The 22,314-nt window shown below is 50.9% G+C and overlaps 1 protein-coding gene across 5 annotated transcripts in view; it reads left to right on the forward strand.

Annotated features, from left to right (window-relative positions):
- The window catches only part of HORMAD1 (HORMA domain containing 1), a 227,635-nt gene that overhangs the window by 144,228 nt on the left and 61,093 nt on the right, over window positions 1-22,314 (forward strand). For 4 of the 5 annotated variants that reach the window (XM_029581603.1, XM_029581602.1, XM_029581600.1 and 1 more), the window contains 2 exons: window positions 8,279-8,358; window positions 8,508-8,588. In XM_029581603.1, the coding sequence (XP_029437463.1) occupies window positions 8,279-8,358; window positions 8,508-8,588 (161 nt within the window). Of the gene's footprint in view, window positions 1-822; window positions 969-8,278; window positions 8,359-8,507; window positions 8,589-22,314 lie in introns of those variants that run through there. The other variant, XM_029581605.1, reaches the window with a different exon arrangement.

Genomic DNA, 22,314 nt, shown 5'->3' on the forward strand with positions numbered 1-22,314 from the left:
TCTCCTAATGAGTGGGCAATGGTGCATGTTGTACTTGCATTTCTGAGCCCACAAACCTTTCTGTTGCTGCCCGGTCATGTTGACCTTTATGTACCGTCTAGTCTGTTGAATAAATAGCTGCATTGTAAGACTTTCCTGAGAGGTCATTTTTCCCACATTTTCCTAGGTAGTGAATGCAAAAAAACAATCAAAGTAGAAATGTATATGATAAATGAATGGGCACCGAAATTACAATTATTGGAATAATATAGTTTTAGAGAGGAAATAGATATATAAATATATTCCCATGAAAACTGTAGTTGATTTACTTTAATAAGCCACTTATTTATACATTAAGCAATACAGGATCAGAAATTGTGTCATTTCCTGGAACAAATGCCTCTGCTTGGCCCAAGTCCTAGAATGTAAATTAGCAGAAAATTCTTAATGTGGCATTATACTGAATCTTGGAGAAAGAAGGAACTTGTACAGATAGATACTGCATCCCAGGGAACTCATTCTCAGACCTGCCAAACTAACTTTAAACCTCAATGGGCACTTTGGGACAGTTCTATTGCTCTGTTATGACCCATCTTTAAGTGTTCTGGATTTTCAAGTCCTAGCAGGACTTCAGCCCAGGAATGCTTAAAAATTGGTTCCTGATTTCTTGGAATGAGCTGACAGGTTAACATTCTCAGTTGCAGAGCTCCAATCCACTAGTGAAGAAAACACAGAAATTAATTGTTTCCCATGGGTAAGGTGCTGAGTCACCAAATATTAATGCCATTTCTGCTGTCCTGTCAGAAATTAATTAGTTCATTAAATTAATTCTTCTTCATCCAGACAGACCAGTCCAGATGATTGGTTATGCTCAACAGCCAGCAGATGGAGAGAGAGAGGGAGATCAACAGGCTTGCTGTATGTCATTCCTTATAAGTATCTGTGCTGACACCAGCCTGCCAGTATTCTTTGTCTCCAGCAGACAGTAGGTAAGCATCCTATGCCGTGGACTGTGGCCTGGTAGGCTAAAAGGAGAATCTTGTGATAGGCTCCTGAAGTTAAACTTTTCACTCCCCCCCTCAGCTGAGTGGGGTCCTTGGTAGATTAAAGAAAAAAGGAACATTTGCTCCAGTGGTGACAGCCTGCTCTTCCCTTCCACTGTTGAGCAGCCAGAGCCAGTGAAGGCTTTCAGAGGGGTCTTGATGAGGTTCTCTTTTTGTCTGTGTGCCCTTCTTGCATCCAGATGTTTCTCGTTTTTTGAGAAGCGTTAATCATATCAGGCCTCCGTTGAAGATTCCATTGCCCTCATGGGATTTGAATTTGGTCTTGACTTTCTTGGCATGACCACATTTAAGGCCCCTCAAGAGTATTTCTCTGAAGCTCCTAATCCTGAAGACAATATTCTTGGTGGCTATTTGTTCAGCAAGAAGGGTGTCAGAACTGCAGGTGCTTTCGTGTCAGGAACTTTTTTTGTTCATCTCCAGGGTATCATGCAATCCTTCCTTTTTGCCAAAGGTGGCCTCGGCTTTCCACTTGAACCAGTCAATTTCCTTACCTTTGTTCAGTGAGAAGGTGGGATCCTAGGACTATAGGATCCTTCAAGCTTGGATATCAGAAGGCTTCTGTTGTGGTATTTCAAGGCTATGAATGCATTCAGGAGGTTGGATCATCTATTTGTTCTCTACAAGGGTATTCGGAATGATGAGGCAGCCACCAGGGCCATCATGGCACATTAGATTAAGGAGGTGATTACAGCAACCTATGTGGCCTCCAACAGTCCTTTGCCAAAGCATATTCTGCCTCATTCCATGAGGGCACAGGCTACTTCGTGAGCTGAACGTCGTTTGATTTCTCTTTTGGAGACTTATAAGACAGCAACTTGGTCTTCCTTAGATACATTTGCTAAGCATTACCACTCAGATGTCAGGTTCAGGGAGGAAGCCTCTTTCACACTGGTGGTGTTGCGAGGAGCTAAGGCAGCTTCCCACTCTATTCGAGACTAGCTTGGGTACATCCCAATTGTCTGGCTAAGTCTGACTGGATGAAGGTGAAATTACTTCTTACCCGATAATTTCCTTTCCTTGAATACATTCAGACCAGTCCAGGACCCTCCCTATGCTGCACAGTTTCCATCTCCTCCTCTGATTCGGAAGTTTGCAGAAAAGTACAGAAAGACAGAAGTCTAAGCTGCAAATCAAACTTGCCATGCTGCTTGCAGGTGAGTTATTCTTTGTTTTATATGGTGTTGAACTTTTTACTTCCTGGTTCCTCTGGAAGTCTAAAAAAAAATTAAGGGGGACAATGGGAATTCGAGTTATGGTTTAATAAAGTTGTCCGTAGTTAGCTTGTTACAGAAATACTGGAAGGCTGGTGTCAGCACATATGCATATAAGGAGAGACAGCGAGCTAGTTGATTTCTTTCTCCATCTGTTGTTGTGAGCATAACTAATCATCTGGACTGGTCTGATTGTATTCAAAAAGAGGAAATTATTAGGTAAGAAATAAGTTCGCTTTTTTTAATAGTAGATTGAGAAGGCTATTACCTGAGAAAAGTTATATATTCTGGCAGAGCCGTGAACATGCTTTGTTGTAAATATGGGCTCAGTTTTGAGTCACATCATAATTTATTTCTGCTTTAACCTATTTCTTTTATTTATCTGTTTTTTTGTACACCTGTGATGATTTGTAATTTTGGGTCAGCCATAATTACTAATATGGTATTTGGCCAGACCTGGTTTTGCATATGTTATTGGTATTTTTTATTACCATTAAAAAGCAGAAAAACAATGTAATAAAATATATTAAATGAAAAGAAACTTATTGAGTAAAGGCAAAAGTTTGTGAAATTATTATTTATTTAAAGTTATTTGTTTCTCACAGGACAAGCAGGATGGTTTTGTCCTCACAAATGGGTGACATCGAGGATGAAGCCCAACCACGGAAAACTTCTGTCAAAGTTTCTGGAACTTTGACTGGCCCCTACTGGGCATGCCCAGCATGGCACCAACCCTGCAGCCAGCAGGGGTCCCCCTTCAGTCTTCTTTTTTCCGCACAGCAGTAGCCACGCGGTTAAGGAGCTCTTACCACATTCCTGACAGGAAACTCTTCTCGAACTTCTTTGAAGTAAAATTCGCCCCACAGGGGTCCCTCCTCTATCTAAATTTAGCCCACGGTGTTTCGGTAAGTTTTTTGCCGTTTTTCGCCGATTACTGTCGAGTTTGGCCTTCGCGGCCTGCTGGCCGTCGACCGTCCCGCGGCTAAATTTTTGGTCAATGGCCATGGCGTCGGGGTTCCGTCGGTGCCCAGATTGTACGCGCACCATGTCTATCACAGACCCTCACAGAGTCTGTGATTTATGTTTACGGAGTGAGCATGATGTCCTGACTTGCACCAAATGTGCCCTTATGACACCAAAAGGTCGCAAAGCCAGAATGGAGAAGATGGGACTCCATGCTCACACTCCGACGCCGTCCATCGCATCGATGTCCTCTGAACCGGCACCGTCGAAGTCCTTCCATTGTCGGCAACCTCCCGGTGACCGTCTGCCATCGACGTCTCCACAACCATCGACTCCTGTCCCTTCCCCCGAGGATCGTGGGGATCGGAGGGAAAAGCATCGACATCGCAAGTCTCGGACCATTGAGGAATCGAAGTCATCGACCTCGGTACCGTCCGAGCCGCCACCGAAGAAGTCTCGATCAGAAGTGGCACCGTCCACCTCTGTTTCTGAGACACTGAGGCAACCCTCTCCCCATCGGGGTTTGGGAGCCGCGATTCCACCGGTGACGGTGGTCCCTCCGGCTCAGCCTCAGCCTCCCTCTTCCGCGGAGCCGGGTATTGTTACCCCAGGTCTCCGGGAAGAACTGGACCGGCTGGTCCAGGACTCCATCGACAAAGCGATGCAACGGTTCCAGACTCCTTCGGCACTGACTCCACCACCGAGAGTGGAACCAGTCACCGACCCGATTCCAGCAGCGCTGGCACCGCTGCTCGCCCAGATGGAAGCGCTCATGACCGCCCTTCCACCGGTGATACCTGGGTCACCGACAGCACCGGTGCGCTCCCCGATGCCAATTTCATCGGGTGCAGAAACACCGTATCGAATTCCTCCTTCGGGAGTAGTCCCATCGATGCCGTGTCGTCCATCGCCACCGATACATTCCTCCGGGGCGATACGCACATCGGCTCCATCGATGCCTTCGATGCCCACACCAATGCCTCCGAAGGTATTTTCGATGCCTCTGGTGATTCCTTCGGGATTCTCGGAGCCTCAGCCAGGACCTTCAGGTATCCAACCCCCTCGTGGTCCTACAGGTCAACAACCTGACCCTTATGACACCTGGGGTGATGATACTTCCACAGATACCGATGATTTACCTTCACCACCCTCTCCTGCTGAAAGCAGAAAGCGTTCTCCCCCTGAGGACCTCTCTTTCACAAATTTTGTGAAGGAAATGTCAGAATTGGTCCCTTTTCAGCTTCAATCGGAGCAAGATGACAGGCACCAAATGATGGAATTACTCCAATTTTTGGATGCCCCAAAAGTCATCACTTCCATTCCAATTCATCAGGTTTTTCTGGACCTTCTAAAAAAGAATTGGGAGACTCCTGGATCTGTTGCTCCAGTAAACAAAAAAGCTGACTCTACTTACCTTGTACAGTCAGCACCTGGCTTTCAAAAACCACAGCTAGACCACCACTCTGTTGTGGTAGAGTCCGCTCAAAAGAAAGCTAAAAGAATGAAGCCATACTCATCCATACCTCCTACCAAGGAGAGCAAGTTCCTAGATAGTATAGGCAGAAAAGTATACCAAGGAGCCATGCTCATTTCCAGGATAGCTTCTTATCAGCTGTATATGACCCAATACAACAGGGTCATTTTTAAGCAGATACAAGAATTTTCAGATACCTTACCAGAACAATTCCAACAACACCTTCAAACCCTCGTACTTAAAGGATTTGAACCTGGAAAGCATGAGATAAGAACATCTTACGACATCTTCGATGCTTCCACTAGACTATCTGCTACAGCCATCTCAGCAAGACGCTGGGCTTGGCTTAAGTCTTCTGACCTTCGCCCGGAGGTTCAGGACAGGCTCTCCGACCTGCCCTGTTTAGGGGATAATTTGTTTGGTGAGCAAATTCACCAAATAGTTGCTGAATTAAAGGATCATCACGAGACCCTTAAGCAGCTTTCATCGATTCCTTCTGACTTCCCTTCTAAACAACCTTTTAAGAGGGAACCTAAAAAGTCATTCTTCCGTCCACGGAAGTATTATCCCCCACACACCAAGTCTAGGTCAACGAGGCCGTATCAAAAGCCTCAGCCTCGCCAACCTCGAAAGCAAAAGCCCACAACAGCTCCGCAACCAAGCCCTGCGTCGGGGTTTTGACTTTCACTTAGAGAGCAGATGCCTAGTCCCTCTACCAAACATACCAGTAGGAGGTCGACTAAGCCACTTTACAGAAACATGGCATCGCATCACCACAGATCAATGGGTGCTAGTGATAATTGCACAAGGTTACCATCTAAACTTCCTAACTCTTCCTTCGGACTCTCCACCTCTGCAAGCGTGGAGACTTACCGACCACTCTGTTCTTCTAGAGCAGGAAGTTTCCCTTCTCCTCCAGTCCAACGCTATAGAACCCGTTCCTCTCTCACAACACGGACTAGGGTTCTGTTCCAGGTACTTTCTGATCCCAAAAAAGTCAGTAGGACTTCGACCAATCCTGGACCTACGGGCTCTCAACAAGTACCTTCACAGAGAAAAGTTCAAGATGGTAACCCTGGGCTCGCTTCGCCCTCTGCTGCAAAGAGAGGACTGGCTCTGCTCTCTAGACCTCAAAGACACTTATACCCACATTGCGATAACTCAGTCTCATCGCAAATACCTCCGATTTCTAGTAGGCCAAAACCACTATCAATACCGAGTTCTCCCATTTGGCCTAGCATCCGCACCACGAGTTTTCACCAAATATCTCATAGTGGTTGCAGCGTTCCTCAGGAAGGCAGGCGTCCATGTCTACCCCTACTTGGACGACTGGTTGATCAGGGCCACAACCCAGCAAACCGCTCGGTCTTCTCTGACCCTGACAATCCAAACTCTAATTTCTCTAGGATTTCTTGTCAACTACGAGAAATCCTACTTACTCCCATCTCAAACCTTATCCTTCATTGGAGCAGACTTGGACACTTTACAGGCAAAAGCCTTCCTTCCTCATCAACGTGTTCAAACCCTTGTGTCCCTAGCTTGCCAGTTGCAGTCTCAACCTACAGCAACAGCTCGCCAATTTCTCATTCTGCTGGGACACATGGCCTCCTCAGTTTATGTGACTCCAATGGCCTGTCTGGCCATGAGAGTCATGCAATGGACTCTGAAATCACAATGGATCCAAGCCACTCAGCCTCTGTCGACCATTGTTCGCATCACCGATGCACTCCGTCTGTCTCTTGCCTGGTGGAAAAATCAGTCCAACCTCCTACAGGGCTTGCCCTTTCACCCACCAGATCCTCAAATAATTTTCACCACCGACGCTTCCAACCTCGGCTGGGGAGCCCATGTAAACGGTCTACAAATTCAAGGATTCTGGTCTCTAGAGGAAGCCAAACACCAGATAAATTTCCTGGAGCTTCGAGCAATCCGATACGCTCTCCGGGCTTTTCAGGATTGCCTATCAAATCACATAATCTTGATTCAGACGGACAACCAGGTGGCCATGTGGTACATCAACAAACAGGGAGGCACAGGCTCCTTCCTTCTCTGTCAGGAAACTGCACAGATTTGGGCAGAAGCCCTCTCCCGTTCCATGTACCTCAGGGCCACCTACTTGCCGGGAGTAGAAAATGTTTTGGCAGACCGGCTGAGCCGTGTCTTCCAACCACACGAGTGGTCACTCAATCCCTTGGTAGCGACCTCTCTTTTCCAGAAATGGGGTTATCCCCACATAGACCTCTTTGCGTCCTCTCAGAACCACAAAGTGGCCAATTACTGCACCCTCATTCGGTCTCAGCACTCTCGGCCCAGGGATGCATTCTCCCTCCCGTGGACAACTGGTCTGCTTTATGCATTCCCTCCACTTCCTCTTCTGTCGAAGACTCTTGTGAAGCTACGTCAGGACAAGGGAACCATGATCCTGATAGCACCGCACTGGCCACGCCAAGTGTGGTTTCCCATACTCCAGGATCTCTCCATCCGCAGACACATTCCCCTGGGAACGGACCCGCATCTGATCACTCAAAACGACGGATACCTCCTCCATCCCAATCTCCAAGCCTTGTCCCTGACGGCATGGATGTTGAAAGGTTAGTCCTTCAACCACTTAACCTATCGGATTCAGTTTCTCGTGTCCTCATCGCTTCACGAAAGCCTTCCACAAGAAAATCTTACTCCTACAAATGGAAAAGGTACACATCATGGTGCACTTCGCAGTCCCTTGATCCCCTTTCCTGTCCAATTCCTAAATTTTTGGACTATCTTTGGCATTTGTCAGAATCAGGTCTAAAGACCTCTTCCATTAGAATGCATGTCAGTGCGGTAGCCGCCTTCCATAAAGGTATCGGGGGTGTCCCTATTTCAGTACAACCCCTTGTAACATGCTTTCTTAAAGGCTTGCTCCATTTGAAGCCACCTTTACGTCCTCCGGCCCCATCTTGGGACCTTAATCTGGTTCTTGGTCGCCTAATGAAACCACCCTTCGAACCTCTTCACTCCTGTGACCTTAAATATCTCACATGGAAAGTGATATTTCTTCTGGCTATCACTTCAGCTCGCAGGGTTAGTGAGTTACAGGCCCTAGTTACCTAATTGCACGTTCAGACATCCTCAGCTCGGTACTCACCCATTTGTGAGGACAACCATCCTGCTTGTCCTGTGAGAAAGCAAATGTTGCTTACCTGATGTAACAGGTGTTCTCACAGGACAGCAGGTTGTTAGTCCTCACGAAACCTGCCCGCCGCCCCGCGGTGTTGGGTTCATTTTTCTTATTTTATTTTTTGGCACTGCCTGTAGCTTTGAAACAAGACTGAAGGGGGACCCCTGCTGGCTGCAGGGTTGGTGCCGTGCTGGGCATGCCCAGTAGGGGCCAGTCAAAGTTCCAGAAACTTTGACAGAAGTTTTCCGTGGTTGGGCTCCATCCTCGATGTCACCCATTTGTGAGGACTAACATCCTGCTGTCCTGTGAGAACACCTGTTACATCAGGTAAGCAACATTTGCTATCCTATACCCTTCAGAATATTCAGGGTGGGATATAAATTTGCTCTTTTACACTAATTTTTTTAATTGAATGAATATGTTTTAGAACTAAGTTTAACTTGTGAAGAAGATATGACAGTGAAGTCAGGAGAAAGCCACAGTCTACAGGCAGAGTCCAATTCCCAGGTATAAGAACAAGCTCATTTCATGTTCTGAGTTTTCTTCTTTAAGCATGCGACTTTTTCTCTTTCTTTAATTGGATACATATGTTTTAAATTCTGGATCTCTGAAACTCATGTTCTGAGCCTTTCACATGTCATTATTTCCGCTTATAGGTTGAACAGCTGATAAATAAAACCTCTGAACTTGAAGTATCTGTGCCCAGAACAAGAAGTGGTAAACTATTTTCAAATAATGTTAGTAACCATTTTTTCACTCTATCTGCAATTTCTTTTCCAAATTCCACATTAAAATTAATATTTTGGAGGGATGCACTTTGATAGTGGTATTTTAAGATAAGCAAACATTAAAAGTTCTTAAGTTTCATAAATACAGTCTTCCAAAATTGATTCTGAATGCTATGTTTTTCAAAGAATAGCATGAAACTTAGTTTTCCACCTCACATTTCTAAGTGAATCTATTTAACCTATCCAGGGCTTGTTTCAGGACTGAAAAGGGGATCTGAGCAGTCCAAAATGTTTATAACTTAAAATATTTATTATTCTTAGGAAGGGTAATTTTCAACAGCTCATGTAAGTACTTTGTACCCACAGAGTTTACCAGAATTTTAAAAGTAAATTTATGCAGATAAGTTTGCTTTGAAAACTGCCAGGTTCCCTGTATGTACCCGGATCAGTCCAGACCATGGGTTGAACCTCCTGACCAGCAGATGGAGACAGACCAAAACTGTAAAGGTATCCTATACCAGGACAGAGCCTACCCTGCATCCCTTCAGTATTTGTCTGTCTCCAGCAGATGCAGGCAGCTCACCCTGTGGTTCCCTGGTTTTCTTCCTTAGCCTTTGCCCTGTGGGGTTCTCTTACTTTATTTCTGTCAAGATCAAGCAAGTATTATTGTTCTCTTAAATTAAGTTTATTAAAAAAAATAAATATTTGGCTCTGTTTTCTTCAGGAGACAGCGCTGTCTCCTCGCTCTTGGGGAGCCTAGGGGGGCCTTGCCCCTTGTGTGATACAGCCTAGGCTCCTTATTCCCGGTGAACCTTTGCTCTGGGGCGATACTGGTGGTCCAGTCACTACCCCTAGACAGCTGCCCCTCTCCTGGGACGCTTCATTCCCCAGCGGTGCCAGCAGGGACGTTTCATTCCCCTGCATTGCAAAGTTGAAAAAAAAAAAAAGGATTAAAGTGAGTCTTGTGGCACTCTACCTTATCAGATACCCGGTTTACCTCGGCAGCTTTATTTATAGACAGGAGCGAGCAGGGTTCATTCTCCTGCATACGCTTCTTCAGGCACTGCAGCTCAGCTGATTGTATCTTTTCTCTGCCTCCCGGGTTTTTTTTCTCATGCCGCGTTCTAACCTGTGCCTTGCCTGCGGGGAGGCTTAGATTCGGCTCTCCCACGAAGGGCTTTGTTCGGGGTGCCTGCCGGGGGGAGAAGGCCCCTCCTCGGCAGTGATCCGGGGCAGGTCCTCCAGACGCATGGCCAGGCCGTTCCCGGGTCGGTAAACCGCGGGAACGGCGGACATCTTGGGAATATCGGCAGCTCCTGTTTCAGGGCTGCAGGAGACAAAGGAGCCTGATTTCACTGTTCCTGTACGTACCCGGATCAGTCCAGACAGTGGGTTGAGCCTCCTTTCCAGCAGGTGGAGACAGACTAAAACTTGAAGGATGCCCTATATCAGGACAGAGCCTATCCTCTACCGCTTCAGTATTCGTTTGTCTCCAGCAGGTGCAGCATCTCCCCTTCGGTTCTCTGCTGTAGGCTAGTCAGCCTCTTCTGCTTTCTTTTTCGGCTCAAGCAAGTAGTTTTGATTCCCGCTAGTTTTAGAAACAAAGGAAAAAATCAATGAAGGAAATTTTGCCTTCTTTTAGTGCTTTTACTGTTTTTGTGTGGGAGACGTCCGTCTCCCAGCTCTTGCCTGGCTCAGGGGGGCTTTGCCCCTTTTGCAGGAGGGGGTTCCCTGCATAGTCCTGAGTCCGTGGACACTTCCAGGTGTGGGGACAGACGCTCTCCGGGCCTCGTTCCCCCTCTGGCTGCCGAGAGGGTTTTTTAACCCGCTGCTGCGCTCAGTAAAAAAAAAAAAAAAGGAGTTTAAAAGTTTCAAACTTTCAATAAGTTGCAGGTACTCACCTACCTCTAACTTATTTGCAGCAGTTGACCAGCTTTTTTATTTTTTTCTGGTCAGAGTAGGGCTAGAACCGGCAGCCAGAGAAGCAGAAGGCAGCAGGTTTCCCGCCTGCTCTCCTGCTGTGCAGGCTGTCAATCAAGCTTTTTTTCTTCAGCCGCGGCTTAGCTATGTCCCGGCTGGCAGCCTGCCTTTCTTGTGGGCTGCCCTCTTCGCGTTTTTCGCGGCAGGGCCTCTGCACTGCTTGCCTGCCGGGTGGGGAAGGTCCCTCCTTGGCAGGACAAGCAAATTTAGCCCGGGGCTCCACTCCTCCCGGCATGGCTAGGCCTTTCCCGGGTCGGCAGAGCCCGGGAACGGCCGCCATCTTGGATTTTTCATCGGGGCCGATTTCAGTGCTCCCTGGGGCTGGGGGGCCAGATTTTTTAGATTTGGCCCCCGCGGGTGCCCAGGAGGGGGTTCCTGACCTTCCCTCGCCCCCCCCCCCGCCAAAACCAGGGTCCCTTTTTCAGTGGATTTCATCCTCCTCATGCACAAATCTTATCTAGCTAGCCTGCATGAGCTGGACGAAAGCCCCCCTTGCCCCCCCCCGCCCAAAATCCCTCGTTCAGCGCCGTTGACCACTGGACCGGCCGCGGAGCCCCAGGGACCAGTTCGGGTGTGGGTGGTCCCGGGGGTTCCCCCCCCCCCCCCCCCCCCCCCCCCCCCGGTGTCTCCCGTGTCCTCGGACCCCGCTGCTTCCTCGGATTTGGCGGATGCCCCCCCCTAGAGGGGGATGACCCTAGAGCCCTCCGTCTTTTTCGTAAGGAGGAATTAGAGCCCCTCCTCCCTTTTGTTTTGCAGGAGCTGGGTCTGGAGAGTCCCTCCGTGGATAATCTCATGGCCTCGCTCCCTAAGGGTATGAACCCGGTTCTGGGAGGGCTCCGGGCTCCGGCCTCGGCCTTTCCCTTCCACCCCATGCTTAAGCTCCTTATCCTGCGGGAATGGGAGGCTCCTGAGGGTGCGCTTTGGGTGGGGCGTTCGATGGATAAGCTCTATCCCTTCCCGGAGGAGGGCTTGGAGCTGTTGCGATATCCATCGGTGGATTCTTATGTTTCTGCAGTGGCCAAGCACACCACGATTCCGTGGAAGGTTCCACAGCCTTGAAGGATTCACAAGATTGTAAGCTGGAGGCTCACCTGAAGCGCATCTTCGACGTTCTGGCCCTCAGGGTCCGGGCGTCTTGCTGTAGCAGTCTCATGATACGAGTGGGCCTCCAGTGGGTCCAACAGTTACTCTGCGCCCAGGAGCTTCCACCAGGTGAGGCAGAACAAGCCGAATGTCTGGAGGCAGTAACCGCTTACATATCGGACGCCCTCTACGATCTGGTCCGTGTCCAGGCGAAGGCGATGGTTTCGGCAGTGGCGGCCTGGAGGCTCCTTTGGCTACGCCACTGGTCGGCTGATCAGTCCTCAAAGACCCGGCTGGGCACGCTGCCCTTCAAAGGTAAGATGCTCTTTGGCGAGGATCTCGAGAAGCTTATGGACTCCTTGGCTGACAACAAGGTCCATAAGCTCCCAGAGGACCACCCTAAGTCTTCCCGATCCTTCGCGGCCTCTCGCTTCAGGGGCCAGCGTCGCTTCGCTCCTCGGGGGCGGGGCGGTTCTGCGAGGGGGTCTTCTCGTGCGCAGTCCTGGTCGCAGTCCTTTCGTGGCAGACGGCCCTTTCCCTGTACGTACCCGGATCAGTCCAGACACCTGGGTTGTGACTCCGCACCAGCAGGTGGAGACAGAGTAAAACTTGTCGGGCTCCCTACATATAGTAAGGTGCCACCCACAGCCCCTCAGTCTTTCTCTGTCTCCAGCAGATGGGGCAGGTCCACCCACAGTCTCTGGGATCCCTGGGGTTGGAGTTAGCCAGTCAGGGATAGATAGGAAAAAAGAAAAAGAGGATAGCGGATTCCCTTTTTTATTTTTAATTTAAAAAAAAAAAGAAATGCAGGAAGATTTGTCAGGAAGCTCCCGTTGGAGGTGTCTCCCAGGGGGGTTGCCAGATCCTGAGGGGATCATCCTCCCCTGGTAGAGGCCGCTGCTGGGGTCGAGGACCCGGCCCCTCTGGCAGCAGTGTTGGGGTTGACACCGAGGAGCCCGGTTCACTCACCCCGGTGGAGCCCGGAGGCCTTCAGCACCCTGGTCAGTGGACGAAGTAAAAAAAAAAAAAAAAAAAGGGTTTCTTTATTTTCTGCGCCGGCTCTCTCTCTCTCCCGCGCGACGGTTTTTCGTTCGGGGGGGGGGGGCGTTTTTCTTGGTGCGGCGGCGTAATTTTGGGTTAGTTGCTCAGCCGAGATGCCCGTCGGGTCTGCCTGCCGCGCGTGCGGTTCCGCGCGCACGTGAGTCTCGAGGGACGGCATGTGTTCTAGTTGCCTCGCCGGAGGCGATCGGGGGGGTCGGACCCGGGCGTCCCGTTCGCCGCCGCGCGTTGTTTCAGTTCAGGAGGGGGGGCCGGATCCGGGAACGGCGGCCATTTTGTCGTCCGTCCACGAGGCGACCAGGAGAGCCATGGAACATGGCTCCCAGCCTCCTCCGCTCTCTCCCCAGCCTCAGGCCTCGGCGGGGGCGCCTCGGGGTGCCTCCAATGCGGCTGATTGGGGCTCGGAGGAGGGGCACTCGGACTCGGAAGAGTCTTTTTCGGAAGATTTTAATTTTTTATTGAAAAAGCTGGCGAAGTATCAGAGGACGCGGCGCAGGCACGGGAAGGTGCCAGGGGATGAAGAAGGACGTTCTCGCTCCCGGAAGAGGTCGGCCCGCCCTAGAGACAAGTCGGTACCCCCGAAGGATAAGCGACCGGCGCGAGGTGCGCCCCAGGACGCGGATTCGGAGTCCACTTCCTCGGAGGAGGAACGGTCGGTCTCGGGGGCGCCTGGAGGGCCTGAGGGGCCTGATGATCATGGTCCAGCGCAGCCGGGCGCGGGCAAGGGCGCGCTGACGGGGGATGGAGACGATCCCAAGGTCGTCCGTCTCTTTAAGAGGGAGGAGCTTTCCCCTCTCATTCCGGCGATCCTCGACGAAATTGGAGTGGAGGCCCCGCCGGTGGAAACCCACCAAGGACCTAGGATGGATCCGGTGCTTCTGGGGCTCGCGGGCCCTACGGTGGCGTTTCCTTTCCATTTTTCTGCCTCTGACATTCTTTTCCGAGAATGGGACACCCCGGAGCTGGGCCTCAAGGTGAGTAAGGCCATGGATAAGCTATATCCTCTGCCGGAGGATGCTTTGGAGCTACTGCGGCTTCCTCGCGTGGATGCCGCTGTGTCGGCAGTCACCAAGAGGTCGACCATTCCCGTCACAGGCGCCACAGCGCTTCGAGATGTCCAGGTTCGGAAACTCGAGGGACAGCTCAAAAAGGTTTTGAAGTCTCGGCCCTGGGTGTCAGGGCTGCCATTTGCAGCAACTTTGCGTTGCGGGCTGGTCTCCGCTGGGCCCAAATCTTACAGGCGAATGCGGGTCTTTCCGATAGGGAGGCCTCTCAGGCGGACCATCTGGAGGCGGTAATCGCTTATAGCGCTGATGCCATGCACGATTTACTGAGAACTTCGGCCAGGGCTATGGTGTCGGCTGTATCGGCTCGCCGTCTCCTCTGGCTTCGTAATTGGGCCGCTGACGGTACTTCTAAAGCTCATTTAGGATCCTAGCCTTTTAAGGGAAAGTTGCTTTTTGGGAAGCAGCTGGACGATCTCATGCAGTTCCTCAGTGAGAACAAAGCTTTTAAGCTGCCGGAGGACAGGCCAAGACCTAGGCCCAACTTTTCCTCAAGGAACCGTTTTAGGGCTAACCGTCGCCAGAGGCCACAGAGATCAGGGGGGACTGGACAGTCCTACCGATCTGGCACGGCCAGATCCTTCACCTGGTCTCAGTCCTTTCGGGGGAAGAGATTCAACAGATCAGGTGGACCCTCGGCGGGATCGGGGTCCAAATCGGCCCAATGATACGCGACTGGTTCGTTCTTCGTCCCTGATTCCAGAGGCCGTCCCGCATGTGGGGGCGCGACTAGGCCGGTTTTACGAGGAATGGACCAAGATAACTTCAGACCAGTGGGTCTTAGACGTGATAAGACTTGGTTACGCGTTAGATTTTGTACGTCTACCGTGGAACAAGTTTCTCGTTTCTCCCTGCAAGGCTATCTCCAAGCGAGCGGCCGTGCGGGCCACCCTCCAACGCCTGGAAGCCCTGGGCGCCATTACTCCCGTTCCTCTGAGACAACGGGGCATGGGAAGGTACTCCATTTATTTCGTGGTTCCAAAGAAGGACGGGACGTTCCGTCCAATTCTCGATCTAAAAGGGGTCAACCGGTGCCTTCGGGTTCCCAGTTTCAAGATGGAGACGATCTGCTCGGTAGTAGCAGCGGTTCGTCCAGGTGAATTCCTGGCGTCACTGGATCTAACAGAGGCGTATCTCCATATAGGGATTCGGCCAGCCTATCACCAGTACTTGAGATTTTGCATCCTGGGCAAACACTATCAGTTCCGGGCTCTTCCTTTCGGTCTAGCAACGGCGCCACACACTTTCACCAAAGTTATGGTGGTGGTGGCTGCTCAGCTCCGACGGGAAGGGCTCTTTGTTCACCCTTACCTGGACGATTGGCTCATTCGGGCCAAATCCGAGATCGAGTGTCGACAGGCGATTTCCCGGGTCCTGCAGCTCTTGCGGTCGCTTGGTTGGGTGGTCAATGTGGCCAAGAGTCATCTTCAGCCCACCCAGAGGTTGGAATACCTGGGGGCATTGTTCGACACCGAGAGAGCCACGGTGTCCCTGACGCAGGACAGGGTGCTCAAGCTCCAGGGACAGGTGAGGCGCTTCTTAGCCCTGCGATGCCCTTTGGTCTGCGATTACCTGATGGTGTTGGGTTCCATGGCATCGACTCTCGCCTTGGTACCCTGGGCTTTCGCTCATCTGCGACCGTTACAATCAGCGTTACTGTCCCGCTGGAAGCCGGTATCGGAGGAGTTTCAGCGACCGCTGCCCCTCACAGGCAGCGCCAGGGCCAGCCTGCAGTGGTGGCTCTGCCCCAACCATCTGACGTGCAGGGTTTCTCTGATCCTGCCCAATTGGATGGTGGTCACGACGGATGCCAGTCTCTCGGGTTGGGGAGCGGTCTGTGGGGGACGCTCGGTGCAAGGTCTGTGGTCGGGCCAGCAATCGCAGTGGTCCATCAATCGGTTAGAGACCAAGGCGGTGGCGCTGGCGTTACGAGCCTTTCTTCCGTGGATACGGGGTCAGGCGGTCCGAGTCCTATCGGACAACGCGACCAAGGTGGCCTATATCAACCGTCAAGGCGGAACAAGGAGTCAGCAAGTGGCGGAGGAAGCGAGTCAGTTGATGTGCTGGGCGGAATGTCACCTCAGCAGCATAGCGGCGTCTCACATTGCCGGCGTCGACAACGTCCAAGCGGACTTCCTCAGCCGTCATCGGCTGGATCCAGGAGAGTGGGAGCTACCGGAGGTGGCTTATCGTCTCATCTGTGCCAGGTGGGGTCGGCCACGTCTGGATCTGATGGCCACCGTGCAAAACGCAAAGGCTCCGCGGTTCTTCAGCCGTCGGAGGGAGCGGGGCGCGGAAGGAGTCGATGCACTAGTGCTTCCATGGCCCACGGACATATTGCTTTATGTGTTTCCCCCGTGGCCCCTGATAGGCAAGGTTCTACGGCGAATCGAGTTGCATCCGGGGGACGTGGTATTGGTGGCCCAGGCATCCGTGGTTCGCGGATCTCCTACGTCTAGCGGCGGAGAACCCGCTTCGTTTTCAAGGAGAAGCGGGCGTCCTTCGTCAAGGACCCGTCTGTTTGGAGGACGTGGATCACTTTTGTCTCGCAGCTTGGCTTTTGAGAGGGCGCGCTTGAGGACTCAGGGGTACTCCGAGGCAGTGATCACTACGTTGTTGAGAGCTAGAAAACAGTCTACGTCCTTAACCTATATGCGGGTCTGGACGGTCTTTGAGGACTGGTGTAGTTCTCACAAGGTTCACCCCATTCGGCCAGCGGTGCCCGAGGTCCTCGCTTTTCTTCAAGAGGGCCTCTCGAAGGGGCTGTCCTGGAGTACCCTGAAGGTCCAGGTGGCTGCTCTTGGTTGCCTTAGAGGGAAGGTCCAAGGGGTGTCCTTGGCTTGCCATCCAGATGTGACGCGTTTTCTTCGAGGGGCCAAACATCTCCGTCCACCGGTCCGGAATCCATGCCCCTCCTGGAACTTGAACTGCATGCTTTCCGCTCTTTGTGGAGCGCCGTTTGAACCGGTCAAGCGAGCGACATTGAAGGATCTCACCTTGAAAACTGTGTTTCTGGTCACTATTACGTCCGCTCGTCGTGTCTCGGAACTGCAGGCTTTGTCCTGTAGAGAACCGTTTTTGCGGTTTACGGAGACGGGTGTTTCTCTGCGAACGGTCCCTTCCTTCTTGCCCAAAGTGGTGTCTGCGTTTCACTTGAATCAGTCGGTGGATCTTCCAGGGTTTTCGAACGAGGATCCTGTGGACAAGGGATCGAAGGAGCTCAGGAAGCTCGATGTTCGTAGGATTCTAATTCGTTATCTGGAAGTTACAAATCCCTTCCGGGTTTCCGACCACCTGTTCGTTCTCTGTTCCGGGTCTCGCAGGGGGTCTGCGGCTTCACGGGCCACGATTGCGCGTTGGCTCAAAGAGGCAATTGGTTCGGCATATCTGTTGCGGGGCATGTTGGCGCCCAAGGAGCTCCGTGCTCATTCGACTCGGGCGCACGCCACGTCTTGGGCCGAGGTTTCTCGTGTGTCCACGCAAGAGATCTGCAGAGCGGCAACATGGAAGTCGTTGCACACTTTTACTAGACATTACAGGCTTGATGTCCAGGCTGCTGAGTCTCAGGGGTTTGGGGCGAGTGTTCTCCAAGCGGGACTCTCTGCTTCCCTCCCTAAGTAGTTTGCTCTGGTACATCCCAGGTGTCTGGACTGATCCGGGTACGTACAGGGAAAGGAAAATTAGTTCTTACCTGATAATTTTCGTTCCTGTAGTACCACGGATCAGTCCAGGCTCCCGCCCGTCTGTAATTTTTGTTCATTTTCAGAAGAGAGAGAGTCTGCTCGAGAGAGTCTGCTCGGTTGATTTCAGTATTTTTCCATTTGCATTTTGAAGTTTTTTGCATTTGATGTTCCGACCATGGTTCCTTATGGTTCTGAGGGTTTGCCGTTTCCATTTCAAGGGGCTGTTGTGAATCGGCCCTCAATTATGGTGTTTCCTTAGTTACTTAGTTTTTGCCTTTATCTGGCTTTGACATTACGTGCGACTGAGGGGCTGTGGGTGGTACCTTACTATATGTAGGGAGCCCGTCAAGTTTTACTCTGTCTCCACCTGCTGGTGCGGAGTCACAACCCAGGTGTCTGGACTGATCCGTGGTACTACAGGAACGAAAATTATCAGGTAAGAACTAATTTTCCTTTATTACCCGCTTCTTAACAGCCATGAACCTGGTGAGCGTGAGGAAGAACAGGCTGACGCAGAGGTTTTTCCCGCTTCCCGTAGCTTTAAACCTTGCCTGTTTCTCACGTTAAGAACAGCTGATTCCCTCGCGGCTCCATCGGGGTTTCCCATGCCTTGTTTGTCCAGGTGCTGCACTTGTGGAGAGCCCGGGTCAACGGTCTCCCGTGAGGGGATTTGCACAGCTTGCCTCCCTGGTGGGGAGGGGCCCTCTCAACTGCCGAGCCGCTTTGGTTTTCGTCTTCTGGCGCGCCTCGACGCTCAGGGGCCAGCCCCGATCCCGCTGACCGCGGGAACGGCGGCCATTTTGTCTCCAGACTCGGCTGCTCCGGCGCTAACAGGAGAAGAGCAGGACGCTCCTTTTTCATCTCAGCCGCCGGTTTTGACACCCGTTCCACCTCTGGAGCCTTTTCCTCCATCAGGGGATCTTCCCACTCTTCCTCCATCGGGGCCACCTCCGTTTTCCACAGATTTTGTTCTCCTGCTTCACAATGCTTACCTGGCCAGAATGGGCCAGCCCCAGGAATTTTTGGTGGGACCTCCTTCTAAGGTACCCAGAATGGCTGAATCCACTGAGGTCTTGGGAAATGCCCAGACCGTGGGGAGTGCCCAAGTGTCAGCGGTCCCGGGACCAGGGGTACCTCCGACCACCTCAAGTGCTCCGAGGGTCTGTTTGGTACACCCCTCTGCGGGGGGGTCTGTTCCTCAGCAGGACCTGGATCCGGATGAACCTTCAACTACGGCTCAATTGGAAGGGGATGATCCTAGAGTCCTGCGGATCTTCCAGAGGGATGAGCTGGACCCCCTTATTCCACATATCCTGCAAGAATTGGACATTGAGGCCCCTCAGGACCCGCCTGAGCCTAATCCACCAGCGAAGAAAGGGGACCCCCTTCTGGCTGGTCTACGTCCGCCGTGTAGGTCCTTTCCTTCCCAACCCACATTCCTTCAACTGTTATCCAGGTAATGGGATTCTCCGGAGACCTCCCTCAAGGTCGGCAGGGCCATGGATAAACTATATCCTCTCCCTGATTATTTCCTGGATCTTCTTAAGGTTCCCAAAATAGATTCTGCAGTCTCAGCAGTGACGAGAAGAACTACCATTCCAGTAACAGGTGGTGCAGCCTTGCGAGATCTTCAAGATCGAAAGCTGGAAGTTTATCTTAAGAGAGTTTTCGAGGTGTCCGCCCTTCGGGTCCGGGCGGCCATTTGTAGTTCCTTCGTTCAGCGTGCAGGCCTCCGCTGGCTTCAACAGCTGCTCAGCTCCCAGGAGTTGCCTCCTGAGGAAGCACTTCAGGCAGACCACCTGGAGGCCGCCATAGCATATGGAGCAGACGCTCTATATGACATTCTGAGAGTATTGGCCAGATCTATGGTTTCTGCAGTCTCGGCTAGACGCCTCCTCTGGCTTCGCAACTGGTCGGCGGATTCTTCTTCCAAGTCGCAGCTGGGATCCCTACCCTTCAAGGGCAAGCTACTATTTGGAGAGGATCTGAACCAGATTATCAAGTCCCTCGGAGAGAATAAGGTACACAAACTGCCAGAGGATCACCCTCATTCTTCTAGGTCTTTTAATTTCACTAGAAGCCGATTCAGGAATCAACGTCATTTCCGCCAGGCAAGGACTGCAGCTTCTTGTCAGCCATCCTCTCAATCTCAATCCTGGACTCAGTCCTTTCGTGCCCAAAGACAGCCCCGCTCTGGTCCAGCCCAGGGGACGTCCTCCAAGTCTTCACAATGAAGCTATGCCGGCCCACTCCCCGATCCTCAGGTTAGGGGGACGTCTCTCCCTTTTCTACGAGGAGTGGGTCAATATCACGTCAGATCAGTGGGTCTTGGATATTCTAAGACACAGCTACGCGTTAGAATTTGCTCGGCCGCTAAGGGACAGGTTCCTCTTCTCTCCATGTGGCCCAGTCCAGAAACAACTCATAGTCCGGCAGACACTCGACAAGCTTCTGGCTCTCGGAGCGATTCGTCCGGTCCCCACCCCTGGAAGTAGGCCTGGGACATTATTCGGTATACTTCGTAGTCCTCAAGAAGGAAGGTTCCTTCCGCCCGATCTTGGATCTCAAGATGGTCAACAGGGCCCTCAAGATTCCCCACTTTCGGATGGAAACCTTGTACTCCATGATAGCGGCGGTACACTCCTGAGAATTTTTGGCCTCCCTGGATCTGATGGAAGCTTATCTACACATTCCCATCCTCCAAGTGCATCAGCGTTTTCTGCGATTCAAGATTCTGGGACAGCATTTCCAGTTCCAGGCTCTACCCTTTGGTCTTGCGACCGCTCCTCGGACCTTCACGAAGGTTATGATAGTAGTAGCTGCCGCTCTCCGGAGGGAGGGAGTCTTGGTGCACCCATATCTGGACGACTGGCTCATTCGGGCAAAGTCTTCTGCCCAGTGCCACCGGGCGGTCGACAAGGTGTTGACACTTCTTCACTCCCTCGGTTGGGTGGTCAACTTTGCCAAGAGCAGCCTTTCTCCATCTCAGTCTCTGGACTTCCTGGGGGCGCATTTCGACACAGCGCTGGGCAATGTGTCTCTGCCCCCGGACAGGGCTCATACATTCATAGCTCAGATACAGTGATTCATCGGTCTCTCGCTTCCAACGGCGTGGGATTACCTCCAGGTCCTGGGATCCATGGCTTCCACCATTGATCTGGTCTCCTGGGCGTTTGCACATATTTATTTATTTATTTATTTGTTGAGTTTTATATACCGTCATATAGAAAGACATGGTTTAATGGAACAAAGTCAGCATGGTTTTACCCAGGGCAAGTCTTTCCTCACAAATCTGCTTCACTTTTTTGAAGGAGTTAATAAACATGTGGATAAAGGTGAACCGGCAGATATAGTATACTTGGATTTTCAGAAGGCGTTTGACAAAGTTCCTTATAAGAGGCTTCTAGGAAAAGTAAAACGTCATGGGATAGGTGGCGATGTCCTTTCGTGGATTGCAAACTGACTAAAAGACAGGAAACAGAGAGTAGGATTAAATGGACAATTTTCTCAGTGGAAGGGAGTGGGCAGTGGAGTGCCTTTCTTTTCAATATATTTATAAATGATCTGGAAAGAAATACGACGAGTGAGATAATCAAATTTGCAGATGACACAAAATTGTTCAGAGTAGTTAAATCACAAGCAGATTGTGATAAATTGCAGGAAGACCTTGTGAGACTGGAAAATTGGGCATCCAAATGGCAGATGAAATTTAATGTGGATAAGTGCAAGGTGATGCATATAGGGAAAAATAACCCATGCTATAATTACACAATGTTGGGTTCCATATTAGGTGCTGCAACCCAAGAAACAGATCTAGGCATCATAGTGGATAACACATTGAAATTGTCGGTTCTGTGTGCTGCGGCAGTCAAAACAAACAGAATGTTGGGAATTATTAGAAAGGGAATGGTGAATAAAACGGAAAATGTCATAATGGCTCTGTATCGCTCCATGGTGAGACCACACCTTGAATACTGTGTACAATTCTGGTCGCCGCATCTCAAAAAAGATATAATTACAATGGAGAAGGTACAGAGAAGGGCTACCAAAATGACAAGGGGGAATGGAACAGCTCCCCTATTAGGAAAGACTAAAGAGGTTAGGACTTTTCAGCTTGGAGAAGAGACGGCTGAGGGGGGATATGATAGAGATGTTTAAAATCATGAGAGGTCTAGAACGGGTAGATGTGAATCGGTTATTTACTCTTTCGGATAATAGAAAGACTAGGGGGCACTCCATGAAATTAGCATGGGGGACATTTAAAACTAATCGGAGAAAGTTCTTTTTTACTCAACGCACAATTAAACTCTGGAATTTGTTGCCAGAGGATGTGATTAGTGCAGTTAGTATAGCTGTGTTTAAAAAAGGATTGGATAAGTTCTTGCAGGAGAAGTCCATTACCTGCTATTATGTTCACTTAGAGAATAGCCACTGCTATTAGCAATGGTAACATGGAATAGACTTAGTTTTTGGGTACTTGCCAGGTTCTTATGGCCTGGATTGGCCACTGTTGTAAACAGGATGCTGGGCTTGATATACCCTTGGTCTGACCCAGTATGGCATTTTCTTCTTATGTTCTTATTCGGTAAAGCCATCATAACGGTTTACAAAAGCTCAAAATGCAAGATTTTTAACAATTGAGCAAAAGGCATAACAGGAAGTATATTAAACAAAAGAGAGACATTCAATTGCAAAGATATTAACTGCCATTTGCACTATGGATTGCACTAAGGGGTGCACAAAGGGGAGGGCCCCTTTGTCACGCCCCTTCAGCGCGCAGCGCCTGGTGGCAAGGCGCCTTTAAACGGTCGGTGCTGCCCTTGATGACGACGGGGGGGGGCGGGACTTCCGATCGGGTCTCTCCCT

This window comes from Rhinatrema bivittatum, chromosome 16 (assembly GCF_901001135.1).
Source record: "Rhinatrema bivittatum chromosome 16, aRhiBiv1.1, whole genome shotgun sequence".
Lineage (NCBI taxonomy): Eukaryota > Metazoa > Chordata > Amphibia > Gymnophiona > Rhinatrematidae > Rhinatrema > Rhinatrema bivittatum.